This window comes from Dryobates pubescens, chromosome 34 (genome assembly GCF_014839835.1).
Source record: "Dryobates pubescens isolate bDryPub1 chromosome 34, bDryPub1.pri, whole genome shotgun sequence".
Taxonomy (NCBI): Eukaryota; Metazoa; Chordata; class Aves; order Piciformes; family Picidae; genus Dryobates; species Dryobates pubescens.
In genome coordinates, this window is record NC_071645.1 from 4,518,614 (window position 1) to 4,529,532 (window position 10,919).

A 10,919-nucleotide genomic window follows, 5' to 3' on the forward strand; every position below is an offset into this window, starting at 1 on the left:
AGCTTCTGGCTGCAACATCTTACATTCATTATTGGTAGAGTTAGTATTTGCAGGTTTTGTTTGCAACTGACTTAGCTGAAAACTCATTCCCTCAAGATAAAAAAAGAGGTGGGTGGGGGGAGGGCAGACTGAGCAGAGAGGAAATGGTCTCATGTCTAGGATAGGTGAAATGGGCTCATGTCTAGGAAAGGCTCTTCTCTGTTGCACCCTGTGATAGGACAAGGGGTAGTGGATAGAAACTATAGCACAGGAGGTTCCACCTCAACATGAGGAGGAAGTTCTTCACTGTGAGGGTCACAGAGCACTGGAACAGGCTCCCCAGAGAGGTTGTGGAGTCTCCTTCTCTGGAGACTTTCAAGACCCATCTGGGTGTGTTCCTGTGCTGGATTCTGTGGCCCTGCTCTGGCAGGGGAGTTGGACTCTGATCTTTGAAGGTCCCTTCCAACCCCTAACATCCTGTGATCCTATGAAACAGGGCTCTTAGATGAGCAGGAATTGCTTTGCTACCCTCAGTGGGGTTTCTGATAGACAAGAGAGATGCTGCAGGTCCATGTGGTGTGTTCTGGTTGAGGGAGCCAAGCAGAAGGATCCTTAGCCCTTGGTAAAGAGTTGTGTTAGGTCCTGGTGAGCCTTCAGCTGGCTCTAGCAACCACAGGGCACAGGAGCCCATGACCTGAGAGAACATCCAGTGGATATTTGGCTCTTTGTCTTGAAACATTTGGTTCCTGGGCCATGTTGAGTTTCTGGATTGTGCCAGGTCCACACTTAGCTCTGGCTTTGGTGGTAAGATCCCACTGGGAAGAGCAGAGCTGGGAAGTCTTAACTTTTGGGGATCTGTAGGAGGAAATGTAGATGGATCACTGTCCCCACTAACCAAACTGTGTGGTTCAACTTATCCTTGACAGCTCCTTGCTTTATTGCTGCCTTTGCTTCACTCAGAGCTTGCTGCTTCCTTTCAGTAGGCTGCCTGCTCCCTTAGCAAACGAAGCTCTTACCTGAATGAGCTCAGCTCCTTCTTGGTTCCCTTTTGTTTTGACACTCAGCAGACAGCAGATTTATAGCACTCCCTGAGTCGTAAGTTCATTTGCTTGCTTTATTTACCTTTCACTGCAGCCCTTTCTGAGTGAGATTTCATTCTGCCTCCAAGCAGGGCTGACCTGCCAAGAGGAGCTGATCCATAAATCTTTCCTTCCTTTTTCTTTCTTTCCAAAACAGAATTAGCTGAGTTTGCCTGGGAGGAAAACTGTTCTGCCATTGCCTGTAGTCAAACAGTGCAATTAATTAGTGCTTTCCTTTTTCTCTTCCCTCTGTGTCTGCTGTGGGTTGAAAGTAAGCCAGGGAAGAGGGTAAGGGAGGAAAAAGATGGAGAAAAGATTTGTTTGAAGTATGTATTTTTAGTTAAAACTTTTGCAAGGTGACCTGGTTGTGTGGTGGTGCTGTAGCTACTGCATTGTGTCTAGTGGTCATAAAAAGTTTAATGGAAACATTCCAGCAGCTGAGCAGAGATTTCAGGTTGGTCTGATGAAAAGCAAGTGTCCCAGTTCCTGCCCATGTAGTTCATGAGTCTTTGCTTTGTGTTCCCCTTTGTGACCACATGGCTCCAGAGCTGGCCATGAAGATGATCCAAAGACTGAAGCACCTCCCCTATGGGGACAGACTGAGAGAGCTGGGTTTGTTCAGCCTGGAGAAGAGAAGGCTCTGGGGGGACCCTAGAGCAACCTTGCAGTACCTGAAGGTGGCTACAGGAGAGCTGGGGAGGGACTTTGTGCAAAGGCAACCCCCCTGCCATGGGCTGGGGCACTTTCCACTAGCCCAGGTTGCTCAAGGCCTCATCCAGCCTGGCTCTGAGCACCTCCAGGAAGAGGCATCCACAGCCTCCCTGGGCAGCCTGTTCCAGTGGCTCACCACTGTGGCAGGGAAAGGAAGAGGTCTTCATTGCTATTCCTCCGCATCTGGGGAGACAGAGCATGTCACAACAGTGCTGAGCAGACAAGAGCTGCTTGCCAGCAGTTAATTTGTTGAAGATTAAGAAATTATTCCATTCTTAGCATCCCATGTCAGTCTAGAAATACCTTGGAACTCTGGGGGATGTGAAGTTGAGATCTAGCCTCATATTTCCTAGCGTTTGGAAGCCAAGGCTTTATGAGGGGAGGAACTGCACAGATGGTTTAAGGGGAGTCATGTTAGTCATGTTAGGGACAATGGGCTGGCTCAGCTTCAGCTACCTTTGAATGCTGGGATAACTGGATCCAGAAGAGGACACAGAACTTGGGCTCTTTCCTTTGTGATCCCAATTTTAGCTAGTGCACTGTGGAGGCTGCTGGCTGCCAAAGCACTGTCTGCTTTCTGGCCAGCAGCTTCCCTCCTGCCTCCCAAAACATACCTGCAGGCTTGAACCCCGCTATCTGTCTGTAAATGCTGTCCTTCCTCAGTGCCCTAACCATGCTGGGTCCCAGTCAGGAAGCTGGGAAGTCTTGCCTGTGGCTGAGCTGAACACCAGCAGATGCTTGGGTTGTTTACGCCGCTTTCTAACAGCGCCGCCACAACTGTTGGTGTCAAGCCGTAAGCAAAGGCTTCTCTTACCAGCACAGACGAGAAACAGATAGCAGACACTTGGTGTCAACAGCCTCACAGAGCTGCTCACCACCTGGAGCTCGAAGCAGCTCAGCAGTTGCACGCTGCTGCTTGCACAGAAGCAGTGTGTCCTTTCTTCCCCTGTGGTGAGTTGCTCTCCCTGCAGTCTCAGGATGGTTGTTTTCACTGGTGGTGATTCATGGGAAGGGTTTCACAACGCTGCTGCTGGTGTAATATGTTCCTTTCCACCATCCCTTTTATCTGAGGATCTCAGAATAGTTGATGTACATTCAACTCCAAGCCATGTTTTACCACCAGTGAAGTAGGCAAGGATGGTTCCCATTTTGCAGGTGAGGTAAACTGAGGTAGGGAGGAAGAAAATGCCCTGCCCAAGACTGTGCATGTTGGTTGCAAAGATGTCTGGAGTGGTATTGGGCAATGAATGTCCATTTCCCATGCATGGCCCTATGCCCCTGCCCAGATTTTAAAGGAGCATTTGATTTCCTGGGGCTAAGGCTGAGCAGAGATCTGTCTCTAGCTGTAAATCCAGAGGATCTCATGTGAATCAGAACTTCCTCTAGTGTGTGCAAGCATTGAGATTTGTCATCCCTGACTGGCCCTGGCCTGAAAGGATTGGAGCAGAACTGGTTTGGGTTTTAGGGCTGGTGTTGGCTGGCTGGTGTAAGATGTAGAGTTAAGAGTGAATGAAGAACTCTGATTCCCATTTGATCACCCTCATTATCCTGTGTAGTCAAAGGGGTCAGTATGGAGTGCAGAGGAGGGAAGTGTGACTCATCTTGACTCTTCCAGTTACCTACTTGAGGGTGAGATGGATTGTCACTTGGATTGTCACAGCCTTCTCCTACAGACTCCATCATCTGTTGCCTCTAAAGGGAGATGAGGGTACTGACTCAGGTGAACACTGTCCTAGTGCCTGTTGAGAAGGAACCCAGGAAGTTCCACCTCAACATGAGGAGAAACTTTACTGTGAGGGTGCTAGAGCCCTGAAGCAGGCTGCCCAGAGAGGCTGTGGAGTCTCCTCCTCTGGAAACTTCCAAAGCCCATCTGTGTGACCTGCCCTAGGTCACCCTGCTTTGGTAGGGGCATGATCTCCAGAGGTCCCTTCCAATCCAAAGCATTCTGTGCTTCTGTGATTGAATTTGTGAAAGGCAGAGCCAGGCAAAGCGTTCCTCTCTCCAGTGCTCCCAGTACTTAACCACATTAGAAGAGAATAGAATTAAACCAGGTTGGAAAAGACCTCAGAGATCATCGAGTCCAACCTATCACCCAACACCATCTAATCAACTCAACCATGGCACAAAGCACTTCAGCCAGTCTCATCTTGAACTCCTCCAGGGATGGTGACTCCACCACCTCCCTGGGCAGCACATTCCAATGGCCAATCTCTCTTTCTGGGAAGAACTTCTTCCTAACATCCAGCCTAAACCAACCCCCACCTGGCTACAACCTCCCTTCAGGTAGTTGTAGAGAGCAAGGAGGTCTCCCCTGAACCTCCTTTTCTCTACGCTAAGCAACCCCAGCTCCTTCAGCCTCTCCTCACAGGGCTGTGCTCCAGACCCCTCCCCAGCCTCCTTGCCCTTCTCTGGACACCTTGTAGCAACTCAACATCTTTCCTAAACTGAGGAGCCCAGAACTGGACATAGGACTCCAGGTGTGGCCTAACCAGTGCTGAGTACAGGGCAGAATGACCTCCCTGCTCCTGCTGGCCACACTGTTCCTGATGATGGCCAGGATGCCATTGGCCTTCTGTGCTGGCTCACATTCAGCCACTGAACTGCTCTTCACCCACCTCTGCTTCCCTCCCTGCCAGGTTCCCCTTCTCTGAGGACGTATCCTCTCATCTCCGTCATCACCAGGCAGCCCTCCGTGGTCCCTCACCTGGTCCCGGCTGCCAGCGGCTCGCGCGTGCTGCCGGCGCAGCCCTGCTCGGGCGGCGGCAGCTCGGAGCCCGCAGCCGGCGAGACCCACGGCAGCAGCGAGTCGGAGGCCGAGCAGCCGGCGCCTCGCCTCAAGAAGCCGCGCCGCAGCAGGACCATCTTCACCGAGCTCCAGCTGATGGGCTTGGAGAAGAAGTTCCAGAAGCAGAAGTATCTCTCCACCCCTGACAGGTAGGTCAGCCTCTTACACTGGTGGGAAAAGCAGTGAGCAGAAGGGCTGCTCTGGCCCAGCTGTTCCCGCAGTGAGCACACCCTGGCCCTACTCTGCAGCCCTCTGTTCCCACAGTGAGCACACCCTGGCCCTACTCTGCAGCCCTCTGTTCCCGCAGTGAGCACACCCTGGCCCTACTCTGCAGCCCTCTATTCCTGCAGTGAGCACACCCTGGCCCTACTCTGCAGCCCTCTGTTCCCACAGTGAGCACACCCTGGCCCTACTCTGCAGCCCTCTGTTCCTGCAGTGAGCACACCCTGGCCCTACTCTGCAGCCCTCTATTCCCGCAGTGAGCACACCCTGGCCCTACTCTGCAGCCCTCTGTTCCTGCAGTGAGCACACCCTGGCCCTACTCTGCAGCCCTCTGTTCCCACAGTGAGCACACCCTGGCCCTACTCTGCAGCCCTCTGTTCCCGCAGTGAGCACACCCTGGCCCTACTCTGCAGCCCTCTGTTCCTGCAGTGAGCACACCCTGGCCCTACTCTGCAGCCCTCTGTTCCCGCAGTGAGCACACCCTGGCCCTACTCTGCAGCCCTCTATTCCCACAGTGAGCACACCCTGGCCCTACTCTGCAGCCCTCTATTCCTGCAGTGAGCACACCCTGGCCCTACTCTGCAGCCCTCTATTCCTGCAGTGAGCACACCCTGGCCCTACTCTGCAGCCCTCTATTCCTGCAGTGAGCACACCCTGGCCCTACTCTGCAGCCCTCTGTTCCCACAGTGAGCACACCCTGGCCCTACTCTGCAGCCCTCTGTTCCTGCAGTGAGCACACCCTGGCCCTACTCTGCAGCCCTCTATTCCCGCAGTGAGCACACCCTGGCCCTACTCTGCAGCCCTCTGTTCCTGCAGTGAGCACACCCTGGCCCTACTCTGCAGCCCTCTGTTCCCACAGTGAGCACACCCTGGCCCTACTCTGCAGCCCTCTATTCCTGCAGTGAGCACACCCTGGCCCTACTCTGCAGCCCTCTAGCTCCACAGAGATGCTTCTGCCATTGGCTGAGGGCATGGACAGGTGACCAGATCCAATTTCAAGGCTTATTTCCTGGGATCAAAGGCGACAGAGTAGATTATATCAATGCCACATAGTGATACATGTGCTTGCCAGCAGGCATCCTGGCTCAGGAAAGCTTCTAGGAGCCTTTCTGTCTTCTCATTCCTGCTGCACACTTGATTGGATGGGGCCTTGAGCAACCCCTGGTCTAATTCCAGGCCCTTGCCCATGAGAGGGGGTTGGAACTAGATGATCTTTAAGGTCCCTTCCGACCCAAACCATTCTATGAATGTGTCTGTGAGTTTGAGCTGTCCCACCTGCAGATCTTGCTTGGCTCTGTGGGGCACTTGCCTGCTGCCGTTGAGGATTTCCAACTCAATTACCAAACTGCCACCTGCATGGTGCTGTCACCTGTGGGGAGGGATAAAGAGTTATTTCTGAGCTGGGGTTTAATGTGGAAATAATGAATGGTTTGAGATGAGCTTGCATAGGTTGGAGATTTGTGGAGGATGAGCCGGGATTATGGGCTGTCTGCCACATATACCCTGAAGCTAAAGACTCAAAGAATAAATGCATTTCTAAGCCTGAATTGCCTATAATAGCAGAAGGCATAAGAAATTAATAGATTTAGATGTGCTGCTGAGAAAGTGTGATTCTCCTTGGTGTGTGGGCAGAGTAGAAGAAACGTGCTCCAGAACGCAGCACTTGCAAAGGCAGCCTGCTGCTGGGGGGCTGGGCTCTCACGTGTGCACTTCAGACACCACAGGCCTCTCTTTTCAGGGCTGTGAGGTACCAGGTCCTCCCTGTTTCAGAGCCAAATGTGGAGTGTCAGTAGTTGGAGCACAGCAGGGTTGTGTTCAGAGCAGGGCAATGGAGCTGGTGAAGGGTCTGGTGAACAGGGCTGGTGAGGAGCAGTTGAGGGAACTGGGGGCTTTTAGCTTGGAGAAAAGGAGGCTGAGGGGAGAGCTCATTGCATGCTGAAGCTCCCTGAAAGGAGGTTGGAGTGAGGTGGGGGTCGGTCTCTTCTCTCTAATACCAGGTGATAGAATGAGAGGAAATGGCCTGAAATTGTACCAGGTTGGAGATGAGGAACAATTTCTTTGCTGCAAGAGTGGTCAGGCACTGGAACAGGCTGCCCAGGGAGGTGGTGGAGTCTCCATCTCTGGAGGTGTTAGAGAAACTTGTGTTGTTTTGAGAGCTTCCATGGCCACATTAGAAACACAAATCACAGACTGGTTTGGGCTGGAAGGCACCTTAAAGATCATCTAGTTCCAACCTCCTGCCATGGGCAGGGACACCTCCTACTAGGTTGCTTAAGGCCTCATCCAACCTGGCTTTGAACACTTCCAGGCTTGGAGTCTCCACAGCTTCTCAGGGCAACTTGTTCCAGTGCCCCACCACCACAGTGGTGAAGAATTTCCTCCTAATGCCTCATTTCAGTCCACCCTCTTCTAGTTTGAAGAAGGTGGAGAAGCCATCCCCTCTCCTTCTCTCACTCCATGCCTTTGTAAAAAGTCCCTCCCCAGCCAAGAGCCTCTTGCTCTGGAAGTCCCACTGCTGCATGCTCTCACAGCACTGGATTAGCAGCATCTGAGCTCTTCCTTGTCCTCTCTAAACTCACTTCAGTGTCTGTTTTGTCTCCCAGGCTCGACCTAGCCCAGTCATTGGGGCTGACTCAGCTGCAGGTGAAGACGTGGTACCAGAACCGTCGGATGAAGTGGAAGAAAATGGTAGGTGGCTCACTGCCAGTGCTCCCTGGCCCTTAAAATGACTGCAGAAGAACAGCTTTGGAAGCTGAGCATGGCCTGAAGTCAGTTTAAACCACATTCTGGCTTACTCTTGACTACTCTTCATAGAAACACACCCTTTTGTTTAAAACCTTCCTGCTGCGGCAGAGGTGGGGGACTAGAGGGGACCATGGGCAGTAGGAAGAATACAAAGCATAGGGCTGAAAGAAATAAGACTACAGAAGGAAGAGCCAAAATACCTCCCTCTGCATATGTTGGCATTCCTGTGATCTTGTGGGATTGGTTATGTGCATAGACAAAAAAGGTTCCATTGCTCTATGGCAAGCAGTGCCCAGTGCAGTCCTGAGAGGTAGTAGCCTTAATTCTGGCTTTTTGTAGCTTCCCTTCACTTCCTTCCCTTATCCTCAGGGAGCATTCCCTTATTGAGGTCTCTTTTCCAGTTAAAATCCTTTTAGAAAGCACAACTGTCTGATAAATCCTGGTGGGAACCATGATGCTGTGGCATTCTGCAGTGGAGATGTTTATGTATTCTGATCTGGGAGAGGAGATGCAGTTCTGGGCTGTGTCTCTGACTGCATGTGACAGCTGCAGACCTTGCTGCCACTTAAAACAAATTTGGGGTTAGCCTGGCTGCAGATCTTTGGTTGGAAGTGTTCTGTTGCTGCAGTGATGATGTGAAGGGAGAGGGAATTAAACATAGGAGCAGAGCTGGCTTGCTGACTCCTGCCTTGTACTCAGATGAGAGGGCTTTTATTGCAGATGTTACCACAGAAAAGGCTGTTTCAGAAGGCAGGGAGGCTGTAGGACAGGAAACCCTGGCTAAGGTTTCTGGCTCTTCTTGCCTGGACTTTGAATAAAGCAAAGACTCAGGAGAGAAACAGAGTTCTGCATGAAGCCTTCTCTGTAGTGTTGAGGACTCTCTTTCTAGGTTGCTTTTGGACCTCCTGTAGGAACTGATCTCCAGAGTTCTGGGTGTCATTTCCATTTCATCTTCTTGACATGAGAAGATGAGGGAGCTCCATGAGTGCAGGCTGAAGTGGTAACCAGGTCATGCAGTAACTCTGAGGTCAAAGCCAAGTTTCATCCTTCTCTAAAGGATGTCTTAGAGCAGCAGAGTTCAGATCAGCAATAAGACAAGGGGGAATGGCTTGAAGCTGAGGGAGAGCAGGTTTAGACTGGATCTTAGGAAGACTTTCTTCAGCAGAAGGGTGGTGAGACTCTGGAATAGGCTCCCCAGGGATGCTGTGGATGCCTCCTCCCTGGAGGTAGAATAGGATAGAATTCACCAGGTTGGAAAAGACCTTTGAGATCATTGAGTCCAACCTATCATCCAGCACCATCTAATCAACTAAACCATGGCACCAAGCACCCCATCCAGTCTCCTCCTAAACACCTCCAGTGATGGTGACTCCACCACCCCCCTGGGCAGCACATCCCAATGGCCAATCTCTCTTTCTGTGAAGAATTTCTTCCTAACATCCAGCCTAAACCTCTCCTGGTACAGCTTGAGGCTGTGTCCTCTTGTTCTGATGCTGGTTGCCTGGGAGAAGAGACCAACCCCAACCTGGTTACAGCCTCCCTTCAGGGAGTTGTAGACAGCAAGAAGGTCTCCCCTGAGCCTCCTCTTCTCCAGGCTAAGCAACCCCAGCTCCCTCAGCCTCTCCTCACAGGGCTGTGCTCCAGACCCCTCCCCAGCTTTGTTGCCCTTCTCTGTGTTCAAGGCCAGGCTGCATGAGCAGCCAAATGTGGTTGAGAGATGTCTGTGCCCGTGATGGTGAGGTTGAAGTAGATGATCTCTAATGTCTCTCTCAACCTCAGCCATTGATTCTGTGATGCTGATGGTTCATCTCTTTGTTCCAGGTGCTGAAGGGTGGCCAGGAAGCTCCAACGAAGCCCAAAGGCCGTCCAAAGAAAAACTCCATTCCCACCTTGGAGGAAATCGAAGCAGAAGAGAAAATGAACAGCGAGGCTCAGAGTCAGGAGCTGGAGGGATCTCAAACTCCTGAGGAACCTAAAGTGACAGAGGAGAAGCCAGAAGTCCCTTTGGAGACAGAGAAGTCTCCAGAACATATAGCAGAGCCCTGTCCAGAGGAAACTACGCCACTGAGTTAAAAGGGAAAGGAAGGAGGGGGAAAAGAAAAGCAAAAAGCAAAGATAAAAACCAAAACCAAATCTATATATGTGTATATATATATATTTAAATATGTATGTAATGGTGGCTTTGTACATATATATATAAATATATATATATATATATGTAGAGCTTGTGTAGAAGTCTAAAGATGGTCACATTGTGCCTTTGGGAATCAGCCATCATGGGCCGTGGTGGAGCAAAGAGGTGTGAGTGGTGATGAGCTGTCCCTCCTAGGGTGTGTCTGAGCTTCCTGCAGGTAGTGACAGACACCTGGGTCTGTCTCCAGAGAAAAGCCAATGTCTAGAAAGCCAAGAGAGCTCCTGGCAAAGAAAGGAGTCGTCCAGGGCTCCTTTCGTGCTATGGGAAGCAGATGGGACTGCTGGCAGGTTCAGTGTGCGTGCTTGAATTGATGCTTTGAGTGGCTACTCACAGATGAGGGACAGCTGGCACCTGGGGAGCTCTGAAAGCACAAAATCATCCTCTAACCAGCACTAATTTCTGTTAGGGATGGGCCCAGCTGAAACAATCTTAGGAAGGGGTTGGAGATGCAGGAGGTTTGCTTTGGCCCAGCGAAGAGCAAAGCTTCCAAAGCGAGCTCAGCAGTCGGATTTCATCTCCTGTGGTGGTTTGGGTGCCATGGCTGTGAATTTGCAGTGATCCAGGATAAAACTTTGCCTGAGAGGAGAAGGGTTTGGATTTTGAGTCCGCTCCAAAAGCTTTGGGATGCTTGGATCTGGGGTTTTTGCTTTGGGCCCACTTCTGATTTTCGGTAGGGTTTGTTCTTTTTGTTTGTTTGTTTGTTTTCCTTTGGGTTTTTGTTTTGTTTTTTTTTTTAAAGAACATTTAAATGTGTTCAGGGTTTGGGGAGAAGGCTGGATTTAAGGAGTTGCTGCAGAAAGTTGGTGTTTGTTTAAGATGTGTGCCAAGAAGAGATGTGCATCGTGTTTCATGAGGTTCTTGTTAAGGGTGCGTTTTGCCCAAAGGCTGCAAGAGATGTATTGAGATAACCTTTATTTTTTAATTAAAAGTTAAATATATAAAGAAAACTTGTTGTGGTGCTCTCTACTGCTTCTCCCTGAGTGCTAGGCACAGCCTTTTCTAGGCTCCTTCTGTGGTAACACACCCTGAAGAAAAGGGGAGTCGTCGCTTCCCGTCGCGCCGCTGTGGTGCAGCGAGCTCTCTGCGGACGCTATTGGAGCATCTTGCTGAGGTAGGTGAGGGATTCCCAGAGATTCATAGAGTGGGGTGGGTTGGAAGGGACCTTAAAGGTCATCCAGTTCCAGCCCCCCTGCCCTGTTCATGC

At 51.0% G+C, this 10,919-nt stretch overlaps 1 protein-coding gene across 1 annotated transcript in view; it reads left to right on the forward strand.

The window, feature by feature from the left end:
• BARX2 (BARX homeobox 2) overlaps positions 1-10,159 on the forward strand; it is a 33,460-nt gene extending 23,301 nt beyond the window's left edge. The window contains exons 2-4 of the mRNA XM_009906477.2: positions 4,406-4,703; positions 7,380-7,464; positions 9,343-10,159. Of these exons, the coding sequence (XP_009904779.2) occupies positions 4,406-4,703; positions 7,380-7,464; positions 9,343-9,594 (635 nt within the window). The 3' untranslated portion in view covers positions 9,595-10,159. The remainder of the gene's footprint in view (positions 1-4,405; positions 4,704-7,379; positions 7,465-9,342) is intronic.
• Positions 10,160-10,919: the final 760 nt, after the last annotated feature.